The 27,700-nt window shown below is 45.8% G+C and overlaps 1 protein-coding gene across 1 annotated transcript in view; it reads left to right on the forward strand.

The window, feature by feature from the left end:
- Positions 1–27,700, forward strand: part of FAM20A (FAM20A golgi associated secretory pathway pseudokinase) — an 81,534-nt gene that overhangs the window by 6,828 nt on the left and 47,006 nt on the right. Inside the window, exons 2-3 of the mRNA XM_044296053.1 lie at positions 5,539–5,720; positions 11,950–12,000. Of these exons, the coding sequence (XP_044151988.1) occupies positions 5,539–5,720; positions 11,950–12,000 (233 nt within the window). The remainder of the gene's footprint in view (positions 1–5,538; positions 5,721–11,949; positions 12,001–27,700) is intronic.

Raw genomic sequence — 27,700 nt, forward strand, 5'->3', positions numbered from 1 at the left:
AGGCCACGGTGGTTTCACTTATTATAGAGGTAGTCAGATTAGGTCTAGAATAGACAGGTTTTATTTAAAGGAGGAGACTTCTTTTTCGCCTTTAGAGGTGGAATTCTCCGATCACTGTCTAATCATGTTCTCTTTGAATGTTGCAGAATCCCCCCAAATGGGAAGAGGCTATTGGAAGCTAAATTCAGCCCTCCTGGAGGAAGCAGAGGTGAGACAATCCTTTGAGGACTTCCTTCAGAGTCAGGTAGAATTGCTGGATCTTTGTGACACTAAGTCTGAGTGGTGGGAGATATTCAAAGATCGGGTGGCAAAGTTCTTTCACCAGCTCTCGAGCCTCATGTCCCTGGACAGGTACCGCTTGTATCAGGGTCTGAGGAGGAAACTTGAACAACTAGTCTCGACTGGAGGTAGCCGAGAGGATATCTCCAGGGTGAAATCTTTGCTTAGGAGGTGCCAGTATGATAGGCACACATCTTTGGTTTTTGAGAGGGATTTCGGGAAGTACCGCTCGCCCGATCCTTATAGAAACTGTAAGATGTCAGTGAAAAGTAAGTTGGTGACGGGACAGGTCGATGGTACGGGATCTCTGGATAGGTCCAGATCAGGGATCTTGCAAATCGTCAAGTCTTTCTACTCGTGCCTCTTGAGGAAAAAGTATCTGAATCGGGACAGGATTTCATCTTTCCTGGCTGAAACCATCCCTGAGTCAAGAGTAGACCGCTCTCTTGGCGTTTTGATAGAAGAAATCAAAGACAAGGAAGTCAGCCTAGCGATCGAAGGCCTTGCCCTAAAGAAGTCGTCAGGCACGGATGGCTTAACTACCGAGTTTTATAAGACCTTTAAGGACTCCTTGGTTCCCCTCTTGACTAAGGTATTCAATGAGTGCCTATCCTCGGGTGCTTTGCCGAGGTCAATGAGGAGGTCATCTCTGATCCTTATATCAAAGGGTAAAGATCCGAGCCGTATTGAGAATTGGCGTCCCATAGCGCTTCTCAATACAGACAGAAAGATTCTGGCCAAGATACTGTTTAATCGGTTGGTGCAGTTTGCGCCCCGGCTACTTTCGGAGACCCAACATTGCTCAGTTCCAGGCCGAAGCAGATTTAGTGCTGTGCTTGGTGTCCGAGAGGCAGTGAAACAGGGTAGGGCGGGTAATAACTGGAAGGGGTACATGCTGGCCTTAGATCAGGCAAAGGCTTTTGATCGGCTTAACCATGAGTACCTCTCTGGGCAGTCCTTCTGAATTATGGCCTGCCGGGAGGGTTTGTCAATTGGTTAAAGATCTTATATGCAGGGGCAGAGAGTTTCCCGCTGGTGAACGGTTGGTTTGTCAGCCCTTTTGAGGTCGGGTCTGGAGTCCGCCAGGGTTGTCCATTGAGCCCGCTCTTATACGTGTTTGCGATTGATCCTTTTATTAGGAGGATTGATCGAGGACCGTTAGCGGGAGTCAAGATAAGTCTGGAGGAGCCAGAAGCCACTTTGAGGGTGGTGGCGTATGCCGATGACGTCACTGTTTTTGTGTCCTCAGGAGGGGAGGCGGAATACGTGATGTCGGAGGTAGAACGCCATTCGGAAGTCTCCGGTTCCGTGATTAAACGGGATAAGTGTAAGAGTCTCTGGCTGGAAGGGGGTGATCTATCTTTCGGTCTCCCAGACACCCTCCCAGAGCCCCAGTCCTAGGCGTTTAATTCGGCAATGGGGATTATTTCACCCAAAATTGGGACAAATCAAGACCCAGTCAAGGAGATCCCTTGAGGAGAGGGTCTTGTTGACCCACTTCCAGAAGCCCCTGGCCCTTAAGGATTGCCCAAGCTGTGATTACAGTTGTTAAATTTGGCAAGGATCCCCTTGAAGTTTTGGGACTTGGCTTGGCGCTGCTTTCACGGGAAGCTGTATGTAAGGGGCAACTTGAAGTACAGGAACTCTGATGAAATGGGTTGTCCCTGGGAGGAGTGTGCGACATATTGGAAAGTATGGAGCACTTCCTGCTTCAGTGTCCCTTTAATACAGAGGTATACAAACGGGTGGGTGCATCCATTGGCTGGCCTAGACTAGCCAACCTCTCCTATGCGAAATGGGCTTATGGAGCATTCAAAGGTTTGGGAAGAAGGGACCCATGCACAGCTTTTATAGTTAGCATAGTGGTCAGGTACTTCACATGGAACGCACAGTGTTTAGTTTCAACCCAGCAGAAAGTCCTCCCTGTGGAAGAGGTGTGTAGGAACATTCTAGGTGACCTGGCGAAGGTTCGCTCTCTTGAGTGCGAAATGGTGGGTACAGATGGGGTCTCTTACCTCTGGAGAGGCTTCACCTTTGATGTACCTTAGCCTCAGTAGCACTTTTCCTGGTGTTGGGCTGAGGCTTTCACATTAGGTTTTTGTTTTGTATTTAAGATGAGTTTTTGAAGAAAGGTTTGCAAATGACTGAACTTGGGCCTTCGGGTGGATTTTAATATTGGTTTGAATAGATTGATATGGTTGTTATAAGATGTATATATTGTATGATAGGGTAAGTGGGGTGTAGTTAGGTTGGGTGGGATCAGGTGGGGAGGTTCATATTTTCGTGTGGGGAGGCCTGCATCCAGCCCTGGACTATGCGGACATAGGAGGACATGAGGCGAGGGGCTGGGTGTGGGTGGTGGAGGAAGGGCTGGCCTCATGGAGGGACAAGAGGCGGAGGTTGGCCCTGGGTGAAGGTGATGGGATAGATAGATTGGTAGGGTTAGTATAGGTTTGTGTTTTCTCATATAAATTATTATAGTTATTTGATATTTCTATTATGATTATTTTATGTTTATTATTTTTTTTTATTGTGACAAGTTGTCATTTATTTTCTGTTCTGAGCAATTTGTATATAGTCGGGGTTCAGCCGGATCGGATGTTTACGTTAGGCTAGGTTTCATTTTCTCTTTTTAGTAGGTATGAATGAGATAGTATGCATGGAGCTGGGCCAGTAGGGTAAGTGTATATACTTTATACCTTGTTTTATATTTTGTTTGGAAATTTTATGGCAAAGTTTTAGTATTTTTGTATAAAATTAATAAAGAGTTCCTCAGTATCTGCCCGTATTCTGTCTGTATGCCGTGCACACTTCTCTTGTCTGCTCCTGTTGGTCTTGCTGTCTGACATGTACACGGGGAGTTGGTTTGCGTGTGCTTGGCGTGTCGGGAGGTACACAGTAGTAATGACAGTTCTTTTTCTTGGTGTCATGGTTGTGCGTCTGGCGGAGATGCCTGATCCTCAGCGCTGGTGACAGACGTGCGCTCCCGCCTGCTGTGTAAACGTTGGGTAAATCCGCCTGACGTGTCCTGTTAATCAGGAGAATCAGCAAACATTGCGACATTTCACCAAGGTCAAAGTGACTTTGGGCAGGTGAAACGATGAACCCCTACCCCCCACAAGATGTTTTCACAATTCTCCTTCATTACTTTGTACTGCTGTGGAGCCATCTACTCTACTGTCTACCTCCTCCACTATTTGAGCACTGTCCTGGAATACTCTGTGCTGCTGTGCAGTTATCTCCTCTGCTGTCTGCCTCCTCCCCTATGAGACCACTGTCCTGAAATGCTTTGTGCTGCTGTGAAGTTATCTCCTCTGCTGTCTGCCTCCTCTCCTATGAGAGCACTGTCCTGAAATACTTTGTGCTGCTGTGGATTTATCTCCTCTGCTGTCTGCCTCCTCTCCTATGAGAGCACTATCCCGAAGTACTGTGCTGCTGTGCAGTTATCTCCTCTGCTGTCTGCCTCCTCCCCTATGAGAGCACTGTCCTGAAATACTCTGTGCTGCTGTGCAGTTATCTCCTCTGCTGTCTGCCTCCTCCCCTATGAGACCACTGTCCTGAAATGCTTTGTGCTGCTGTGAAGTTATCTCCTCTGCTGTCTGCCTCCTCTCCTATGAGAGCACTGTCCTGAAATACTTTGTGCTGCTGTGGATTTATCTCCTCTGCTGTCTGCCTCCTCCCCTATGAGATCACTGTCCTGAAGTACTGTGTGCTGCTGTGCAGTTATCTCCTCTGCTGTCTGCCTCCTCCCCTATGAGAGCACTGTCCTGAAATACTCTGTGCTGCTGTGCAGTTATCTCCTCTGCTGTCTGCCTCCTCCCCTATGAGACCACTGTCCTGAAGTACTGTGTGCTGCTGTGCAGTTATCTCCTCTGCTGTCTGCCTCCTCCCCTATGAGACCACTGTCCTGAAGTACTATGTGCTGCTGTGGAGTTATCTCCTCTGCTGTCTGCCTCCTCCCCTATGAGAGCACTGTCCTGAAATACTCTGTGCTACTGTGCAGTTATCTCCTCTGCTGTCTGCCTCCTCCCCTATGAGACCACTGTCCTGAAGTACTGTGTGCTGCTGTGGAGTTATCTCCTCTGCTGTCTGCCTCCTCCCCTATGAGAGCACGGTCCTGAAATACTATGTGCTACTGTGAAGTTATCTCCCCTGCTGTCTGCCTCCTCCCCTATGAGACCACTGTCCTGAAATACTGTGTGCTGCTGTGGAGTTATCGCCTCTGCTGTCTGCCTCCTCCCCTATGAGACCACTGTCCTGAAATACTGTGTGCTGCTGTGGAGTTATCGCCTCTGCTGTCTGCCTCCTCCCCTATGAGAGCACTATCCTGAAGTACTATGTGCTGCTGTGGAGTTATCTCCTCTGCTGTCTGCCTCCTCCCCTATGAGAGCACTGTCCTGAAATACTCTGTGCTGCTGCGGAGCCATCTCCTCTGCTGTCTGTCCCCGTCAATCATGTTCTGTGCTTGTACAATGTATCAGCTGGACTGGTGTAAAGCTCGTCATGACTGGACTGTGAAGCTGCTGCACACAAGCCTGAGATCAGCATGCTCAATGTCATGTATCAGCTGGACTGGTGTAAAGCTCGTCATGACTGGACTGTGAAGCTGCTGCACACAGGCCTGAGATCAGCATGCTCAATGTCATGTATCAGCTGGACTGGTGTAAAGCTCGTCATGACTGGACTGTGAAGCTGCTGCACACAAGCCTGAGATCAGCATGCTCAATGTCATGTATCAGCTGGACTGGTGTAAAGCTCGTCATGACTGGACTGTGAAGCTGCTGCACACAGGCCTGAGATCAGCATGCTCAATGTCATGTATCAGCTGGACTGGTGTAAAGCTTGTCATGACTGGACTGTGAAGCTGCTGCACACAGGCCTGAGATCAGCATGCTCAATGTCATGTATCAGCTGGACTGGTGTAAAGCTCGTCATGACTGGTCTGTGAAGCTGCTGCACACAGGCCTGAGATCAGCATGCTCAATGTCATGTATGAAGCTGCTGCACACAAAGATGGGTACATCCCTTGTAGTTCCAGATTGGGATGTCCAGCAATCTCCTATAGGTCTGGTGGTCACGGGGGCACCTACTTTTGGCTATATAGTGTACAGACAACGCGAGGCTTTACAGGTTGCAGAAAGAACCAGGTTAAGATCATAATTAAAAGATAATGATAGTGTTAACAATGAGGATGATGATGGTTGTAGTAATAGATTTAATTTTTTTTTCTCTTTCATATTTTTTTTCTGGAACCTGCAGACAACGCTCCCATCACATAGGCCAGAACAGCACCAGACCCATCATAGATGCCAGGTTCACCTATCACACACCATGGCTGCAGTTTCACCTGGGCATCAGTAAGGAGGCTCTTTACCCTCGCTCCAGTGCAGTGGTGGAGCAACTCCTGAAAGACATGAGCAACCTGACTGTAATCAATGCTGGTAAGAGCAACCACTGTCCATGGAGAGAAGAAACTGTTGTGCCTCCTAAAAACTCATGCAAGATTGCAGACCCCTGGTCATCACTGTGGAGGAGCCCCCCATTCTCTTCTCTAGACTTCTTGTCTATTTAGTCATATTTATTGAGGCTGTCCAGTGATGTTGGTGATGAGATTGAGGTCTTGCTCACATTTGAGGTTGATGTTGCGCTCAGTGGTCCTGGTAAGTGATGCTGGTGATGAGGTCAGGCTGAGATTTGATGGTTGGATGGGGTTGAAACAGAGTACTGATCTTTGTCATGAGGTGAGGCCCAGGGTTGAGGTTGGATGGAGTTGACTTCAGGTACAGATTTTGATGATGATGTTGACTCTACAATCAGAGCCAATGGATGGGATTGAGGTTGAGTAGTGAGGTTGGTCATGAGGTGAGGCTCACAGTCAGTAGTTGGAAGGGGTTGAGATAGGGTGTTGATGTTGGTGACAAGGTTGAACTGAGTCAGGGGGTTTGAGTACAGGCAGTGATGATGGCCATGAGGCCTGGCTCAATTGGATAGATGTGGTTGAGGATGGGTAATGATGTTTATAAGGAGGTTGGGCTTTCAATCACTTGGATGGAGTTGAGGTTGGGCAGTAATAATGGTGATGAGGCTAGGCTGGATGGGGTTTGAGGTCAGGCAGTGATGATGGCAATGAGGTCTGGCTCACACGTTTGATAGATGTGGTTTAGGATGGGTAATGTTAAGGCCCCATTCACATGACTGTATTTTAAAATTTTTGTGGATCGGGTGCAAACCCATTTATTTCAATGGGGCTGACGAATTGTGGACCGCAAACCGTGTGCTGTTTCAGAGCCTCGCAAAAAAAGATAGAACATGTCCTATTCTTGTCTGTATTGCGGACAAGAGCAGGCATTGTTACAATGGATCTGCAAAAACAAACGGGCAGAACATGAACATCACACGGACATTATCTGTATTTTTTGAGGATCCATGTTTTGCAGACTGCAAAATACATATGGTCGTGTAAATGCACCCTTCTGATGAGAATGGGGTTGAGGTCAGGCAGTAATGATGGTGATGACACTGGCCACACAGTTGGAGTGGTGTTGGTCCTGAGGGTTCTTCCTAAGCACATCTGTTAGTTGACATAGCTGATATAGCGGTTAGAAATCGAGTCAGGAGTTAAAGCCATGAAACCTGTATTTACATTCACTTTCAGCTGCATTCACTGTCAACCTGATTTCTAACAGCGATATCTTCCAATGAAGAGGAGATAATGCTGTCATTCTGGTCTTAAATGAACGCCTGGAATGCCAGCTTTCAAACAAGGCTAGGTCCATATCTACAGTCATGTGAAAAAATTAGGACACCCTTTGAAAGCATGTGGTTTTTTGTAACATTTTTAATAAAAGGTTATTTCATCTCCGTTTCAACAATACAGAGAGATTAAAGTAATCCAACTAAACAAAGAAAACTGAAGAAAAGTCTTTTCAAGATCTTCTGTAAATGTCATTCTACAAAAATGCCTATTCTAACTGGGGAAAAAGATAGGACACCCTCACATGTATTCCCTCTTAAATTGGCTCAGATCTCACACAGGTATATCACACCAGGTGCACATAATTAGTAGATCGTTACTCTGCATGTTGAATGAGGCTTGCCCTATTTAAACCTCAGACATTTAGTTTGGTGTGCTCCTGACTGTTGAAGTGAGAGTGAGCACCATGGTGAGAGCAAAAGAGCTGTCAGAGGACTTCAGAAAAAAGATTGTAGCAGCCTATGAGTCTGGGAAGGGATTTAAAAAGATCTCAAAAGATTTTGAAATCAGCCATTCCACTGTCCGGAAGATAGTCTACAAGTGGAGGGCTTTCAAAACAACTGCCAACATGCCCAGGACTGGTCGCCCCAGCAAGTTCACCCCAAGAGCAGACCGCAAGATGCTAAAAGAGGTCTCCAAAAACCCTAAAGTGTCATCTCGAGAACTACAGCAGGCTCTGGCTACTGTTGATGTAGAAGTACATGCCTCTACAATCAGAAAGAGACTGTACAAGTTTAACTTGCATGGGAGGTGTGCAAGGAGGAAACCTTTGCTTTCCAAGAGAAACATCGAGGCCAGACTGACATTTGCCAGGTATAAAGTTGACAAAGACCAGGACTTCTGGAATAATGTTCTTTGGACAGATGAGTCCAAAATTTAATTATTTGGACACAACAGCAGAGGACATGTTTGGCGTAAACCAAAGACAGCATTCCAAGAAAAGAACCTCATACCAACTGTGAAGCATGGAGGTGGAAGTGTCATGGTTTGGGGCTGCTTTGCTGCAGCAGGACCTGGTCAGCTCACCATCATAGAATCCACGATGAATTCTACTGTGTATCAGAAGGTGCTTGAAGAACATGTGAGACCATCAGTTAGAAAATTAAAGCTGAAGCGGAACTGGACCATGCAACATGACAATGACCCAAAACATACTAGTAAATCAACCAAAGATTGGCTGAAAAAGAAGAAATGGAGAGTCCTGGAATGGCCAAGTCAAAGTCCAGATTTGAATCCCATTGAGATGCTGTGGGGTGACTTGAAAAGGGCTGTACGTGCAAGAAACCCCTCAAACATCTCACAGCTGAAAAAGTTCTGCACTGAGGAGTGGGGTAAAATTTCCTCAGACCGATGTCGAAGACTGGTAGATGGCTACAAGAACCGTCTCACTGCAGTTATTTCAGCCAAAGGAGGTAACACTCGCTATTAGGGGCAAGGGTGTCCTATCTTTTTCCTCAGTTAGAATAGGCATTTTTGTAGAATGACATTTACAGAAGATCTTGAAAAGACTTTTCTTCAGTTTTCTTTGTTTAGTCGGATTACTTTAATCTCTCTGTATTGTTGAAACGGAGATGAAATAACCTTTTATTAAAAATGTTACAAAAAACCACATGCTTTCAAAGGGTGTCCTAATTTTTTCACATGACTGTAGCTGCAACCGTTCCAGAGAAATGAGCAGCTAAATCAGCCCAATGCCCTACCACCACCACCTCTCCTCAGTCTGGAGGGGAGGACAGTAGGGGAGCTCAGTCGGGATTGGATGGAGTTGCAGTTAGGTCACAGATGAGGATTAGATGACTTTGAGATCAAGCTGAAAGTCTGTCTGGTTGAGGTCAGGCTTGCAGACCAGGATGGAGCTGATGTCAGGCTCACAGTGGACTTGGTTAAGGTAATTTTCATATTTGGTGGTGGAATAGGATTGAGTTCAGGCATTGATGTTGGACATAAGGCCTAGCTGACTGTTGAGATAGAGTACTTATGTTGGTCATAAGATGATCCCCAGAGTTGGGGTTGGATGGGGTTGAGGTCAGGTATTAATGTTGATGATGCGGTTCATGCCACAATCAGGGAGTAGATGGGGTTGAGGACGGGTAGTAGTGTTGGTCAGGCTCAAATTCGACCTGGTTGAGATACGGTGCTGATATTGGTGGTGAGGTTGGACTCCCAGTCGGTTGGATGAGGTTGAGGTCAGGCGGTGATGAGATCAGTCTTACAGCTGGATGGATAAGGTTGAAGCCGGGCTGGGATGTTAGTCATGAGGTCTGGCTCATAGTTGTTGGATAGATGTGGTTGAGGATGGGTAGTGATGTTGGTGATGAGGTTGGCCTTTCAGACAGTTGGATGAGGTTGAGTTCAGGCAGTGATGATGGTGATGAGATTGGCCGCACAGTTGGAGGGGTGTTTTGTTCTGAGGTTGGGCTCACAGTCGAGGATTAGATGAAGCTGATGCTGAGCCGAGTTAAGGGATAGATGTGGTTGGGCTGTGATGCTGGTGATGACTCCTCCATGTTATAAATAGAAAGCCTAACATGAATCATGTACTGTGTCGTGTGATGTTATGTCTTCTACTCCATTGTGTAATTTTTTCCTTAGCCAGTTTTAGGTATATGATCATCGAGGCCCTCTGTGTATTCTCTGTAAGTGTCATATGTCCCCTAGTATAATCTAATGATAATGGAGCCCTCCGGTTCTGAGAAGTCTGCCAAGAGATATAGCATCTTCCTGTCAGAAGCTACCTCCAGGTGGTGCATCACCATGGGCTTTGGAACTCTGAATGAGATACGTCTTGTTCTTTACACTCAAGCCCATAGATATGTATGAAGACTCCATGTCAGCATGTGGTCGCAGTTGGACTACGTGGCAAATATATCATAGGCTGTAAATCAGTTTGGTACATCGTGGGCATCACAGAAACACCCCATACCTGATGGCAGGCGTTCCCACTTAATAAGGGTCTTGCATTCTGGGGAACATACGTTTCATGTCTGGTGTCTAAATGGTCGGTACAATGAGACGTGAAGTATGAGCCCCGTCTGTGCCTGCACCCCCTTCAGGGTATTTCGTATCTGCCGGCTGCAGTGGGGAAGGGTGGTGAGCATGAGTAAGGGGTTCCCTCTCAGCTCACCCCTTGCTGAGGGGGATAAAAATATGTTACAGTGGACATTATATTTGACACAGGTTGGGCGTCAGATCTCGTTGGGCGGTGTACGTTTTCTCTCTCTGTCCATGGGAATGGCTTTTCTGTATGCCTCCTTTTTTATTTTTAGGACTGTTTTTGCTTGTCTATATATGTCTTTCTTTTTACCTTTGTAGCTAAGTACTGGATCTTTTTGCACGTTAAAGCCTGAAAATGAATGGTTTGTCTTGATGCCCTAAATCCACCTAAGCTGCGTTTTGTACTATACATAACGCGTGTCTGCTTGCGAGCAGGGTGTGGTTGAGGTGTCTATTGGCCTGTAATTCTGTAGATGCTGGAAGTGAGTTTTGGGGTGCATGGACTCTGTTGGGGTGTGTTTTATGCTCAACTTGCAACCAGAATGAAGGGGAGTGAAAGATTTATAGAGTGGGGTGAATTAAACCCTAAGCGTTGCACCTGTGCTAGGTCGGTTACATATATATGACACTCCATCAGACTGCAAATGGTGTTGATGATTCCTCAAGAATGTTGGGAATGTCATCCTCACATCCTGTACTCGCTCCAGTATTAATGAGTATGTCGTCCTCACGTCCTGTACTCGCTCAAGTAGTATGGAGTATGTCGTCTCCACGTCCTGTAATTGCTCCAATAGTATGGAGAATGTCATCCTCATCACGTCCTGTACTCGCTCTAGTAGTATTGAGAATGTCGTCCTCACGTCCTGTACTCTCTCCAATAGCATGGAGAATGTCGTCCTCATGTCCTGTACTCGCTCCAGTAGCATGGAGTATGTCGTCCTCATGTCCTGTACTCGCTCCAGTAGTATGGAGTATGTCGTCCTCACGTCCTGTACTCGCTCCAGTAGTATGGAGTATGTCGTCCTCACGTCCTGTACTCGCTCCAGTAGTATGGAGTATGTCGTCCTCACGTCCTGTACTCGCTCCAGTAGTATGGAGTATGTCGTCACGTCCTGTACTCGCTCCAGTAGTATGGAATACATAGTCCTTATGTTCTGTACTCGCTCCAGTAGCATTGAGTATGTCGTCCTCACGTCCTGTACTCGCTCCAGTAGTATGGAGTATGTCGTCCTCACATCCTGTACTCGCTCCAGTAGTATGGAATACGTCGTCCTTATGTCCTGTACTCGCTCCAGTAGTATGGAGTATGTCGTCCTCACGTCCTGTACTCGCTCCAGTAGTATAGAGTATGTCGTCCTCACGTGCTATACTCGCTCCAGTAGTATGGAATACATCGTCCTTATGTCCTGTAGTCGCTCCAGTAGTATGGAGTATGTCGTCCTCACATCCTGTACTCGCTCCAGTAGTATGGAATGCGTCATCCTTACGTCCTGTACTCGCTCCAGTAGTATGGAATACGTCGTCCTTATGTCCTGTACTCGCTCCAGTAGTATGGAGTATGTCGTCCTCACGTCCTGTACTCGCTCCAGTAGTATGCAGAATGTCGTCCTCACGTCCTGCACTAGCTCCAGTTGTATGGAGAATGTAGTTCTCACGCCCTGTACATGCTCTAGTAGTATGGAGAATGTTGTACTCATGCCCTGTACTTGCTCCAGTAATATGGAGATGGTCATCCTCACATCCTGTACACGCTCCAGTAGTATGGAGCATGTCGTCCTCATGATCTGTACTCTCTCCACTAATATGGAGATGGTAGTCCTCACGCCGTTATGGAGAATTCCATCTTCATGCTCATCCTTCACAGCTACCAGTGTTCCAATGTGTCCAGTGTAATGTCAATGACTGTATTTTCTCATTTTCAGATTACAGCCTAGATGAGAAAGCTCTGAATGGGGAGTGTGATTGCCACCAAAGTAAGTGCCTCCTCCTCCTACATGTTTTACTGGTAGGTGAATTCGATTGTACTATGTGACCACACTTTCTCGCCCTAGGGGAGTTGGAGCAGGTGTTTTTATGATCGTGGGTGGGGGATGTTCTGTTACATTCTTTGGGATCTCTTTTAGGCAGGCGGGATTATTAATATCTCAGATGTCCCCTGTGGTACTGTATCACAATCAGAGTGGTCATCTTGTGGAAAGGGTTGTTAGCGTATTTTAGGTGTCCTTTTATGGGGTGCAGTTGTGAAAATCTCTAGTATCTTCTGTGTCCAACTATCTTACAATCTCTGGGGTCTTCTGTGTGGAACTGTGTTAAATCTTTTGGGTTTCCTGGGTGTGACCATTTTTTAATCTCTGGGGTCTGTTATGTGCGACCATCAAACAAACTCTGGAGTCTCTTGTGTACAAACGTTTTACAATCTCTGAGATCTCCAGGGTGCACCGTTTTTGGGGTCTTTGGTGTGGGTCTATCTTACAAGCTGTGGAGTCTCCTCTATCGGACCGCCTTACGATTTCCTGTGCAAGCCCGCCTTACAGTCTCTGGGTTCTACTGTTTGGAACCATCTTATAGTCTCTGGGATCTCCTGGATGGGACTCTCTTAGAATCTATGAGGTATCCTGGGTGGGACTGTCTCACAATCTCTTTTAGAAATATTTGAAATCTTAGCCATAAATATATATGTTCTATCAATCTAATGGCCCTACTTATCAAGAATAGTTACAAGCAAAGTGTTCTAGTGATGATAAATAATCAGTTCTCATCTCTCTGGTGTTCTCTCCTGTCCTATACTATAAACAGTGATAAGCAGAGTGTTCTAGAGATGATAGATAATCAGTAATTACCTCTCCTGTGATCTCCCCTGTCCTTATACTATAGACAGTGATAATCAGGGTGTTCTAGAGATGATAAATAATCAGTTCTCACCTCTCCTGTGTTCCCTTCTGTCCTTATACTATAAACAGTTATAATCAGAGTGTTTTAGTGATGATAAATAATCAGTTCTCACCTCTCCTGTGCTCATTCCTGTCCTTATACTCTAAACAGTGATAAGCAGGGTGTTCTAGAGATGATAGATAATCAGTTCTCACTTCTCCTATGCTCTCTCCTGTCCTTATATTATATACAGAGATAAGCAGGGTGTTCTAGTGATGATAAACAATCAGTTCTCACCTCTCCTTTGTTCCCTCTTGTCATTATACTATAAACACTGATAAGAAGTACTGATTGAGGGGTGCAATATAACTGCTTCCACAAAATACTGATTAAGGGGGTTTAATATACCTGTCTCCACAAAATACTGATTTAGTGGTGCAATATACCTGTTTCTACAAAATATTTATTAAGGGGTTCTATATACCTGCTTCCACAAAATACTGATTGAGGGGTGCCATACAGTGAGGAACAGAAGTATTTGAACACCCTGCGATTTTGCAAGTTCTCCCAATTAGAAATCATGGAGAGGTCTGAAATTCACATTGTAGGTGCATTCCCACTCTTTGAGACAGAATAAAAATAAATAAATCAGGAAATCACATTGTATGATTTTTAAAGAATATATTTGTCTTGCTGCTGAACATAAGTAATTGAACACCTAAGAAACAGCAAGAATTCTGGCTCTCAAAGACCTGTTACTGTGCCTTTAGAAAGTCCACCTCTACTCCACTCATTAATCTAACTTAGTAGCACCTGTCTGGCTCTCTAAAGACCCTTGTCCACCCCACACTCAGTCAGATGCCAACTACTACCATGGGCAAGACCATAGAGCTGTCAAAAGACACCAGAGACAAAATTGTGGACCTCTACAAGGCTGGAAAGGGCTACGGGACAATTGCCAAGCAGCTTGGTGAAAATAGATCAACTGTTGGAGCAATTGTTAGAAAATGGAAGAGGCTAAAGACGACTGTCAGTCTCCCTTGGACTGGGGCTCCATGCAAGATCTCACCTCGTGGGGTATCACTGATGATAAGAAAGGTGAGGAATCAGCCCAGAACTACAAGGGAGGAGCTGGTCAATGACATAAAGAGAGCTGAGACCACAGTTTCAAAGGTCACTGTTGGTAGAACACTACGCTGTCACGGTTTCAAATCATTCATTGCACGGAAGGTTCCCCTGCTCAAGTCATCACATGTCCAGGCCCGTCTGAAGTTTGCCACTGACTATCTGGATGATCCAGAGAAGGCATGGGAGAAAGTCATGTGGTCAGATGAGACCAAAGTAGAACTGTTTGGTCTAAACTTCACTTGTCGTGTTTGGAGAAAAAAGAAGGATGATTTGCAACCCAAGAACACCATCCCTACTGTGAAGCATGGGGGTGGTAACATCATGATTTGGGGGTGCTTTTCTGCAAAGGGGGCAGGACGACTGCACCGTATTAAGGAGAGGATGGATGGGGCCATTTATTGTGAGATTTTGAGGAACAACCTCCTTCCCTCAGTCAGAGCATTGAAGATGGGTCGTGGCTGGGTCTTCCAACATGACAACGACCCGAAGCACACAGCCAGGATAACCAAGGAGTTGCTCCTTAAGAAGTATATCAAAGTTCTGGAGTGGCCTAACCAGTCTTCAGACCTAAATCCAATAGAACATCTTTGGAGGGAGCTGAAACGCTGTGTTGTTCAGCGACAGCCCCAAAACCTGACAGATCTAGAGGAGATCTGTGTGGAGGAGTGGGCCAAAATCCCTGTTGCAGTGTGTGCAAACCTGGTCAAGAACTACAGGAAACATTTGACCTCTGTAATTGCAAATAAAAGCTTCTGTACCAAATATTAACACTGGTTTTCTCAGGTGTTCAAATACTTATGTTCAGCAGTGCAAGACAAATACATTCTTTAAAAATCATACAATGTGATTTCCTGATTATTTTTTTTTTTATTCTGTCTCACAATGTGAATTTCAGACCCCTCCATTATTTCTAAGTGGGAGAAAATGCAAAATCGCAGGGTGTTCAAATACTTCTGTTCCTCACTGTATACCTGCTTCCACAAAATACTGATTGAGAGGTGCGATATATCTGCTTCTACAAAATACTGATTAAGGGGTTCTATATACCTGCTTCCGCAAAATACTGATTGAGGGGTGCGATATACCTGCTTCTACAAAATACTGATCAAAGGGTTTGATATACCTGCTTCCACAAAATACAGATTGAGGGGTGCGATATACCTGCTTCCACAAAATACTGATTGAGGGGTGCGATATACCTGCTTCCACAAAATACAGATTGAGGGGTGCGATATACCTGCTTCCACAAAATACTGATTGAGGGGTGCAATATTCCTGCTTCCACAAAATACTGATTGAGGGGTGCGATATACCTGCTTCCACCAAATATTAATTCAGGTGTTCTATATACCTGTTTCCACAAAATACTGATTGATGGGTTTGATATACCTGCTTCCACCAAATACTGATTGAGGCCTGTGATATAACTGCTTCCACAAATACTGCTTTTCTCTAGGGCCGTTGGCACAGGGTCATTTTGAAAATGACGGGCAGAGGAAGAGGCAGTCCGTTCCACAGGTGTGGTAGTGGTCGTGCAGGTGCACCAGGTCGGAACCTAAGTGGGAAGTTGGAGAAGGTGCGTGGGATTACGTCAAAGGACGCACCAGAGTTGGTTGAGTGGCTCACTCAGCCTTCCGCTTCTGCACCCTCCTCACTCTCTGCTGTGTGCACCCCCAAAGACACCACCACCATAGTACCTCCACTCGAATCAAAGGAATTATTTTCCCATCCATTCCGGGACCTTAATGGTGCGCAGCCATTCTTGTCATAGTATGAGGAAGAGGAGGTAGCAACGGCCGCCACCCAGCAGTCTGATGACAGTACCCAGATCAGCCCAAGAAGGGTGGTCCCCACTGTTGCTGCCTACTCCGAGATCTCTAATGACAGTGGTGGTGAAGGTGACGATGACGATGTGTCGATGAATGTCACGTGGGTGCCCACAAGAGAGGAAGAGGAGGGGGGTTCAGAGGGAGAGACGGAGCAGCAGAGAGGGAGGAGAAGGAAAAGAAGCAGGCAGAACTCGCAGTGCACAGGAGGCATAAAGCAGACTGCTAATGTATCTGGAGCGAGCCATCCACCATGCACGGTCACATGTTGCGCTCCCAGGACGCCGACACATGGCTCCTCAGTGTGGACTTTTTTAACGTGTCCGCTGCTGATAATAGTATTGCTATCTGCAGCCTGTGCTGTCAATGCATACGTCGCGGTAAGCCCAACACTCACCTAGGGATGACCGCCTTATGAAGGCACCTGGCCTCCCATCACCGAGCCCAGTGGGAGCAACGCCGTCAGAACCCACAAAGACACACTCCCGGCGCTCACCGTCCTGCCTCTTCTCCTTCTCCTCTCTACTCCTATTTTTCCTCCACTCAGTGGCGTAGCGTGGGGGAGGCCAGGGGGGCTGTTGCCCCGGGCGAAAAAATTGTAGGGAGCGCCAGGCAGTATAATGAGGGTGATGAAAGCCTATGGCTCCTATCCCCTTCGTTCTGCCTCATAAGCTTCAGGCCAGGCCTGAAGCCTATGAAGTAGTAGAATAGCGCAGGAGATCGCGATTACATGACATCGTGACCTCCTGTGCCGGATCTCGCGATATGACGTGATGACGTGTCACAGGAAGGCACGGTGATGTGTTCCTGAACGCCTGCGGTATTTAAGTACTGTGGGCCATACTGGGAGGCGCTTTGGAGTGGGGGGCAGAAGAGATGCAAAGGAGGCCGTTATATTTAGAAAGAATGGGCACTGTTTTATATTATACAGGGGGGCCATTATATATTATACAAAGGGACTATTATATATAATAATTATACTGGGGGCATTATATATTATACAGAGGTGCCATTACATATTGTACAGGGGGGCCGTTATATACAAACCGGATTCCCAAAAAGTTGGGACACTAAACAAATTGTGAATAAAAACTGAATGCTATTATGTGGAGATGGCAAATATCAATATTTTATTTGTAATAGAACGTAGATGACAGATCAAACGTTTAATCCGAGTAAATGTATCATTTTAAAGGAAAAATACGTTGATTCAAATTTTCACGGTGTCAACAAATCCCAAAAAAGTTGGGACAAGTAGCAATAAGAGGCTGGAAAAAGTAAATTTGAGCATAACGAAGAGCTGGAAGACCAATTAACATTAATTAGGTCAATTGGCAACATGATTGGGTATAAAAAGAGCTTCTCCGAGTGGCAGTGTCTCTCAGAAGCCAAGATGGGTAGAGGATCACCAATTCCCACAATGTTGTGCAGAAAGATAGTGGAGCAATATCAGAAAGGTGTTACCCAGCGAAAAATTGCAAAGACTTTGCATCTATCATCATCAACTGTGCATAACATCATCCGAAGATTCAGAGAATCTGGAACAATCTCTGTGCGTAAGGGTCAAGGCCGTAAAAGCATACTGGATGCCCGTGATCTCCGGGCCCTTAAACGACCCTGCACCACAAACAGGAATGCTACTGTAAAGGAAATCACAGAATGGGCTCAGGAATACTTCCAGAAACCATTGTCAGTGACCACAATCCACCGCGCCATCCGCCGCTGCCAGCTGAAACTCTACAGTGCAAAGAAGAAGCCATTTCTAAGCAAGATCCACAAGCTCAGGCGTTTTCACTGGGCCAGGGATCATTTAAAATGGAGCGTGGCAAAATGGAAGACTGTTCTGTGGTCAGACGAGTCACGATTCTTTTTGGGAATCTGGGACGCCATGTCATCCAGACCAAAGAGGACAAGGACAACCCAAGTTGTTATCAGCGCTCAGTTCAGAAGCCTGCATCTCTGATAGTATGGGGTTGCATGAGTGCGTGTGGCATGGGCAGCTTGCATGTCTGGAAAGGCACCATCAATGCAGAAAAATATATTCAGGTTCTAGAACAACATCTGCTCCCATCCAGACGTCATCTCTTTCAGGGAAGACCCTGCATTTTTCAACAAGATAATGCCAGACCACATTCTGCATCAATCACAACATCATGGCTGCGTAGGAGAAGGATCCGGGTACTGAAATGGCCAGTCTGCAGTCCGGATCTTTCACCTATAGAGAACATTTGGCGCATCATAAAGAGGAAGGGGCAACAACGAAGGCCCAAGACGATGGAACAGTTAGAGGCCTGTATTAGACAAGAATGGGAGAGCATTCCTATTTCTAAACTGGAGAAACTGGTCTCCTCGGTCCCCAGACGTCTAAGTGTTGTAAGAAGGAGAGATGCCACACAGTGGTGAAAATGGCCTTGTTGCAACTTTTTGGGGATTTGTTGACACCATGAAATTCTGATTCAACATTTTTTTCCCTTAAAATGGTACATTTTCTCCGTTTAAACTTTTGTTCCGTGATTTATGTTCTATTCTGAATAAAATATTAAAAGTTGGCACCTCCACATCATTGCATTCCGTTTTTATTCACGATTTGTATAGTGTCCCAACTTTTTTGGAATCCGGTTTGTATTATACAGAGAGGCCATTATATATTATAGTTATACAGAGGGGCCATTATATATTATACAGAGGGCCCATTATTAATGGCCTCTCTGTATAATTATTATATATAATGGCCCCTCTGTATAATATATAATGGCCCCCTTGTATAATTATTATATATTATGGCCCCTCTGTATAACTATAATATGTAATGGCCCCACTGTATAATATATAATGCCCCCCTGTATAATTATTATATATAATGGCCCCTCTGTATAATTACCATATATAATGACCCCCTGTATTATTATAATATATAATAGCCCACTCTGTATTATTAGGATATATAATGGCCCATTATATATCCTAATATTACAGAGGGGCCATTATATATAATAATAACTAATAATAAAACTCTGCAGAGACTAGACGCGGCTGAAAGAAGGTATCATGGTGGTCTCATCTCCAAATGAATACGTTGAGGAATGTCTACATCACAGGAGATGCCACTGGATGGATAAGTTATGTGGTGCTGTATTATACGGTATATTTTGTAGTGATGTATGTAATGTCCAAACACATATCTGTTTCATGGTAGGGTTGGAGGGTGAATTGAGAATTTGGCCCACCCTCAGGCATCCTGGCCCCAGACTTCAGGTCACACTGTGCGTGTTCTGAATTCTGGGGCCTCACACCCATCTACTACATTATCTGTCCTCAGATAATTATCACTGTATTATCTATGGTGTTACATAGGACTGCAGGTGATATCTACTACATTATCTGTCCTCAGATAATTATCACTGTATTATCTATGGTGTTACATAGGACTACTACATTATCTGTAAAAAGGGCTGTGTCCACAGGTTGGGGGGGTGCAATTCATGGCTCGCCCCGGGTGCTGGCAACCCATGCTATACCACTGCCTCCACTCCACCTTCCACTGTGCCGTCGTCACGTTCATGTGGCAGAAGGCAGGCTTCCATGGCCCTAATGTTTGAGCGTAAAAAGTTGATGACACCAGATAACCCTCTTGCCCAACGGCTGACCGCTGGCTTGTCGGAACTGCTAGCCCGCTAACTACTGCCATATAAACTGGTGGACTCGGATGCCATTAGAAAATTTGTGGCCATTGGCACACCGCAATGGAAGGTCCCCGGAAGGAAATATTTCTCCCAGAAGGGCACCCCAGAGCTATAAGGCCACGTTCAGCGGCAAGTGAATTTTTCTCTGGCACACAGTGTCGGTGCCAAGATACATCTGACCACAGACACGTGGTCTAGCAAACACAGGCAGGGAAGGTACATAACTTTTACTGCCCACTGGGTGAACCTTCTGACGGCCATCAATCATGTAACCCGTGGCACCCGTGTGGATTTGGTGTTACAGCCACGGATTGCATGCAGGCCTGCCTCTTCTCCTCCTCCTACTCCATCCTCCCTCTCCTCCTCGGCTGACTCCTCCTTTTACACTGCTACCGCCTCTTCCGCTGCGCCCCCCAAGCTCCCCAGAACCTATTCGACGTGCCAGGTGAGATGTTGCCATGCTGTGCTGCGGCTGTTGTGCCTGGAAGCCAAGAGCCACTCCGGTCCTGCACTCCTTTCAGCTCTGCGGTCACAGGCCGATCAGTGGCTAACCCCGCTGTCACGGACGGTGTGCAGGAAACAAGACAAAGCAACATGCATATATGACTCACTGGATCCAAAGCTAAGGAACCAAAAGGGAGACCCCTGCACAAGACCTAGCACTTTCCCTGGCTGCTCAGCCTATGCAAAGATCCCAGAGGTGGATGGTTGCATATCCATGTACCTCGACTATACAACCCCTGAACACCCTACAATAGTGAGGGGACACGACCACCGGCTCCCTACACCAGACACGGAGGGAGTCAGGGTCACCTGGGATCCAGCAAAGAGAAAATAACAGATAAATGTACAGCACTTAACTTTGTAGCAGACTGGGAAACAGGATCAGCATGCACACACACTCCAGGAAGAAGTATAAGCCGCCCAGTAAAGCATTATGGGGAGGAATTTAAAGGGAAGCAATCAGTCCAACTACATGACAGCTGAGAGAGGCTAACGAGATGAGGAACTGAATACCACAACAAAGAAAACTCAAGGAGGAGGTTCTGAAAGGCCTCTGTCAGAGCTTCTCAGCTGTCTGGTTGTGACACCCGCTCAATTTGACAGTTGGTAAAGTGGTGTGCGACAACGGTGCCAATCTGCTGAGCGCGCTGAAACTGGGCAAAATGACACACGTGCCAAGCATGGCACACGTCCTGAACTTAGTCATGCAGCGATTCATTGACAAATACCCCAGGGTCCAGGACGTCTTGCGGCAGGCCAGGAAATATCTTACACGGCCATGGCTTGCTTTGCTGACATTCAACGGTGACACCGTTGTCGCACACCACTTAATGATCCATTCCCAGTTTCATCTGATTTGTGACAGCCTGATCACCTTGTATATGCTTGATTGGTTGCTCCAGCAGCAACTTAACGTATGAACTCTGCGGCAGGACAGGTTCTGGGGAGCTTGGTTTCTTTTCACTGCAGACTTCTGTGGCCATTTGATGAGATCACCAAACTAGTCAGTCGCGGCCAGGGTGCCATCAGTGACATCGTACCTTACGCCTTCTTTCTGGAGCGTGCATTGCGTCGTGTCATTGATCAAGCCGTCGAGGAGCAGGGGCTGGAAGATGAGGAAGTCGCAATGCTGGATGAATTCCCAGGGGGGCTACTCCATCTGAAACAAGTCAGCAGGAGTCTGAAGAGGAGTCAGAGGAGGATGGTGGCTGGGGGGAGGAGGAAGAGGAGCATAAGAACAGGCTTTGAGGGGGACTTTAAACTTTTCAGGGATCCCTGGTGTTGTCCGTGGATGGGGGGAGGAGACTGAGGATGACATTCTCCTGGGCGATGAGCAGGAGTCAGGGTGCTCCACCACTTTCAATTTAGTGCAAATGGGGGCCAGTGTTTGAAAAGGGACACCCGTATAAAAAGCATAAAGGGCAAGGACCAGTACTGGGTGGCAACGTACTTAGACCCCCGGTACAAACACAAAATGGCGGACATGTTACCAGCATCACAGAGGGCTGGCAGAATGCAGCATTTCCTGGGCTTGCTGCGAGAGATGCTGCATTCTGCTGTTGCAGGGACCCGCAGAGGAATTTCCCCCCACAGCAAAACAGATGCGATTACCAATCCTACTGCGCCTTCAAGAAGTAGGCGGTTTAAAGATGTGTTGGTCACTTCGGATGAGATCATTCTTGCATCCAACCCATCGACAGCCGCCTCCCGGATCCAGCAGGTGTCCAACTACATCTGGTTAAAAGCCGATGTGGGCGCTCTAAGAAGCGAGGAACCCCTGGACTACTGGGTGTGCAGGCTTGACCTGTGGCCAGAGCTGGCACAATTTGCCATGGAACTCTTGGCTTGCCCCTCGTCGAGTGTCCTGTCCGAAAGAACGTTCAGCACAGCAGGGGGGATCGTGACCGATAAGCGCACTCGCCTAGCTCACGACAGTGTGGACTACCTCACATTTCTAAAAATAATAAATAAATTCAACACCTGTGATGACCACATGTAATTGAATTTCTTCATGCCAGCCCACACATATCCGCCACCACCCAGAACAAAGAATGGTCCCTGTCTTATGTATAAACAGCGGCATAAAAGGCTTTTTCTGTCAGGTGAATGCCAAATTTTTGGGGCTTGTACTCCACTGGCCTGCAGTAAAATTGTTATCCACTGACCGCCTAATATACCACCAGCCACATAATCACTTATTCTTTTCTGTACGGTGAATGCCTAATGTTTGGGGCCTATAATCTAACTGACCAACAGTGAAATTGTTATACGGTGACCGCCTAATGTACCTCCAGCCACATAATCACTTGATATTATCTGTCCGATGAATGAATAATTTTTGGGGCCTGTACTTCCGTGGCCTAAAATAAAAAAAATTCTAGGCTCCAGCAGGGCACATTTTTGAGAGTTTCCCTTTAAGACACATAAAAATGGCCCCTGATTAAAATACATATTTTTTGTGGGAATTTTTGTCATTGATCCCCCTCTGGTATGTCACTGTCCATGGTGTGGGACTATTTGTGCACTTCTAGTAAGTATTTGGTGGCTTCAAATATGACCTGAAGGTTTTAAGGTTTTAAGGCTTTAAGGTTCGCCTGTCATTAAAGTGAATGGAGCCCGTTTCGAACACGCGGTTCGCGAACATTTGATCGCGAACGAGCATTCGCGTTCGTGAAACGTCCGGACGATGTTCGTCCATCACTAGTCCCCTGTTCAATTGTAATTTCTTGATCTTTATCGAGACAGTCTTTAATAGCATCCGTACCCTTGTCTTTGAGGATAGCAGTATACAGAGATGCAACATCTACAGTGGCCAGTATCATATCTTCTGTGTATTGGCCCAAACCCTTTATACGTTATAACACATCTCCTGCATCTTTAAGATAAGAAGGGGTTTTGCTCACATATTTTTGTAGGAAAAAAAATCAACATATTCAGTTAGCCGGCTAGTCAGGGAATGGATCCCAGATACAATAGGCCTGGAGGGGATCCATAAAATTTTTATGAACTTCGGGCAGATAATAGATCACTGGGTATTTAATCTGAAGAAATTCAAACTCTTTTACATCATTCAAAATACCCATTTCCTTACCCTTCATCAATAATCTATCCATTAGTTTTTTATATTCCAGGGTTGGATCCTTCTTCAGTCTCTTATTTGTGGTTCCATCCTGCAGTAGTTTATACTTTACATGACCTCCTTGTATCTTGTTTCATCGAGGATCACTACCCCCCTTATCAGCCGGCTTAATCACGATATGGTCATTTTTCTCAAGCGACTTCCTTTCTTCATGGTTGTTTTTCAGTTAATTGTGAAAGGTGCCCACCTCCCAACAAAGACCGCAGCGCAATTAGTGAACACTGATTCAGGACTGCACTTTTGTTGCAGATTGCATGTTAGTTTGTTCTTTTGGGGTTTTAAAAAAAAATTTTTTTTATTATTCAGTCTTTCTTTTTGTTTATTTAGTTAGGATTGGGTGTACGCATTTGTTTATTTGTCACTGTATTTTATTTGTAAGGTGTTTTGGTGATTCCTGATCAAGTTTACATGGACATTTTTTATTTTAGAGCAAGTTTTAAATGTAACACGGAGGAAGTTTTCACATTAGAATATGAAAGTAAACAACCGAATGATTTAGAGGGTATTTTTTCAGAATTAGAAAAAGATATGATTTGAGGAGGTGAAAACCACTTGGGATGTAATCAAATTGGAGAGATATTTAGCTGAGGAAAAAATTCCGGAAGGATTAAGATGGCAATTACCTCTCAGGTCAGAGGATGCTAATGATTTGGAAGAAGTTAATGAATCGGTGTGGCTTTAATGTTATGCAGTTTATTATTAATAGAAGAAAAGATAAATTGAAATGTATTAACAAAGCGATAGATGAGAACCTCAAGAACTTCAAGAGAAGTTAGAAACGTTTAAAAAATTGATGACTATGTGGAATTATCTAAATTATGTAAAAAAAATGTGGTAAAGACAGAAATTGATGTAAAAACAAAAAACATAGGAAATATATCAAAATATCAGAAGATTATCAACATGATAAGGTATTGTGGCAGTGGAGCTGCCAGAGGGCCATATGACGGCCATTGAAATGGTGTATCTCACCCAGAGGAGCTGGGAAAATACATTTTCCCCACTGTCTGCAGCGGCTAGGCTGGTAATGAATGTAATTAGTAGCCAGCTGAGGAGCTCGGATAAATGGGGGCTGAGCTCCTCAATCAGGGCTCCCTGTCTGAGGAAGGAACAGGCTGCGCCAAGGCCTGTGGGAGCCGGGACCCTCTAAGATTAAGCACTGCTGTGTTTTGGGGAGCTGGGTGGTAGACCCAGATCCTGATAGAGAGGGAGAAATACTGTATAGTCAGTGGCCAGACGGCCGAGGATTTGTCTTTATGATTTATGTTTGGTCTGCTGTAAGAAGTGATAATAAAGCTGGCCGTGGCCAGTTTGCACCCAAATCTGCAGTGTTGTTGTGGCTTCTTGAGTTGTGCCAACCGTCTAAGCTGAGAAGACAGCGATCCTGGAGAGCGAAGTGCCCGCGAGATGTCACAGTATATAAATGGAAATCTAAAGGAATGCTAGAGAAGGGTTCACATGATGAGGAGTCAAAAAAAGAGATACTGGGATCCAACAAGGAGGATTTTCATACTCACCGTAAGGCCTCCGGCACATGAACGTGCTCGTGCTGCGGACTTCAAATTGTAGTCCGCAATGCACGGGCACCGACCGATCAGGTCCATGCGGATCACGACCTCATTCATTTGAATGGGGTCCGTGATCCGTCCGTTCCGCAAAAAGTCTTCTTGCAGAATGGAAAAGCATGGAACGGTACACCACAGAAGCACTCTGTAGTGCTTCCATTCCGCATTTCCGGATTTGCAGACCCATTCAAGTCAATAAGTCTGCATCCGTGATGCGGAATGCACACAGAATGGTGCCCGTGTATGCATATGCGGTCCGCAATATGGCAACGGGACACCTACGTTCGTGTGCAGGAGGCCTAAGATTCATCAAAGGGCTCCTCCTCAACAGAGATCCTATGAACCTAGAGATAATTATCAACGACCTTCTAGACCCCCAAGGTACGGTGATGATTCCAGACCACGTAATCCCTCCAGTTACCGTTATCCCCCTTATCAACAAAGGATGTATCCAGCAGGGAGGATATAGATCGCATATGTCTAATATGCCAAATGATCAACAGCCAAGAGGACCACGTTATCATAGATATGGTAATTATAAACCTCATTATTATCAGCATTACCCACGTGCGGAGGAGAATTTGTTTGAACCTATGAATAATGCCAAGGTCTCAAGATGATGCGGTACAAAATTTTCCCCATCAGAGAATAAAGGGATCCAAAGAGAAGAAACATTCAAAATAAAGTCACAGGTAGAAAAGACAAGAACCCCCCAGAAAAGAAATCCTACAGAGGATGTAGAGGGGAAGATAAAAGAAAGGGACAGCCCCAGAAACAAGAAGGTAAAGGAGAATTTAAGGGGATTATAATCTCACTTCGTATGTTTTGAGTGATAATGAAAATAAGGTTTTAATGAAGGGGTTAAAATATTCACCCACAAAACAACTTAACAAGTTTGAGACCTTTTTGGATATTCATAGGTTTATAAGAAAGCTCAATATAGCTAAATATGTTACCTCGAACCCTATGATGAAAAGTACAGATGCAGGTATCGGAGATACTAATTTGCTAGATAAATCAAAAAAAAATTCCCCAGCCCAAAAATAATGAGTGTATTGGGGCCTTTTGAAAGAACTAGGAAAAATAGATTCTCAACCTATTCATTATAATCTAACCCATGAAGAAAGGAAGGTGTTAATATCGCTTGAGAAAAATGCCCATATCGTGATCAAGCCGGCAGATAAGGGTGATCCTCGATGATACAAGGAGGTCATGTATAAACTACTGCAGGATAGAACCACAAATAAGAGACTGAAGAAGGATCCAACCCTGGAATATAAAAAACTAATGGATAGATTATTGATGAAGGGTAAGGAAATGGGTATTTTGAATGATGTAAAAGAGATTGAATTTCTTAAGATTAAATACCCAGTGATCTATTATCTGCCCGAAGTTCATAAAAAATGTTATGGATCCCCTCCAGGCCTATTGTATCTGGGATCCATTCCCTGACTAGCCGGCTAACTGAATATGTTGATTTTTTTCCCCTACAAAAATATGTGAGCAAAACCCCTTCTTATCTTAAAGATGCAGGAGATGTGTTATAACGTATAAAGGGTTTGGGCCAATACACAGAAGATATGATACTGGCCACTGTAGATGTTGCATCTCTGTATACTGCTATCCCCAAAGACAAGGGTACGGATGCTATTAAAGACTGTCTCGATAAAGATCAAGAAATGACAATTGAACAGGGGACATCTATATTAGAATGTTTAGAACTTTGTTTATGTCACAATTTTTGGGGTTGGGTTGCTGGTACTTGCAGTGCACCGCGACAGCGATGGGGGCGAAATTTGCCAACCTATCTATGGGCTCATGGGAAGAGGAATAAAACCAAGGTTGGGTAAGAAATAGGGCTGCAACGATTAATCGATGTAATAGATTATAATCGATAACTGGATTCGTTGTCGACGAATCCAGTTATCGAATAATCGCCGATTCGTTGCTATGCGGGCGGGCAGTCACTGCATCTTTATTTTACCTTTTACAATGACGCTCCAGTAACAGGCAGAGCGGACGGCGGCGTAACGTCACTTACTCACGTGACCCACCTGCTCCGCCTCCTTCATTCATAAAGTGGGCGGAGCAGGTGCGTCACGTGAGTAAGTGACGTTACGCCGCCGTCCGCTCTGCCTGTTACTGGAGCGTCATTGTAAAAGGTAAAATAAAGATGCAGTGATTAGTCCGACTAAGCAGCGGGGCCGGGGCTGTTATGGGGAGGGGGATCGGTCTATGGCACTGCTATGGGGAGAGGGGTCTGTGTCTGGCACTGCTATGGGGAGGGGGGGGTCTGTGTATGGCACTGCTATGGGGAGGGGGGGAGTCTGTGCATGGCACTGCTATCATGGGGAGGGGGGATCTGTGCACTGTTATGGGGAAAGGGATCTGTGCACTGTTATGCCCATAACAGTGCACATATCCCCCTCTCCATAACAGTGCACAGATCCCCCTCTCCATAACAGCGCCACCCACAGATCCCCCTCTCCATAACAGCGCCACCCACAGATCCCCCTCTCCATAACAGTGCTACCCACAGATCCCCCTCTCCATAACAGTGCCACCCACAGATCCCCCTCTCCATAACAGCGCCACCCACAGATCCCCCTCTCCATAACAGCGCCACCCACAGATCCCCCTCTCCATAACAGCGCCACTCACAGATCCCCCTCTCCATAACAGTGCCACCCACAGATCCCCCTCTCCATAACAGTGCCACCCACAGATCCCCCTCTCCATAACAGCGCCACCCACAGATCCCCCTCTCCATAACAGCGCCACCCACAGATCCCCCTCTCCATAACAGCGCCACCCACAGATCCCCCTCTCCATAACAGCGCCATCCACAGATCCCCCTCTCCATAACAGCGCCACCCACAGATCCCCCTCTCCATAACAGTGCCACCCACAGATTCCCCTCTCCATAACTGCGCCACCCACAGATCCCCCTCTCCATA

This window comes from Bufo gargarizans, chromosome 6 (assembly GCF_014858855.1).
Source record: "Bufo gargarizans isolate SCDJY-AF-19 chromosome 6, ASM1485885v1, whole genome shotgun sequence".
Lineage (NCBI taxonomy): Eukaryota > Metazoa > Chordata > Amphibia > Anura > Bufonidae > Bufo > Bufo gargarizans.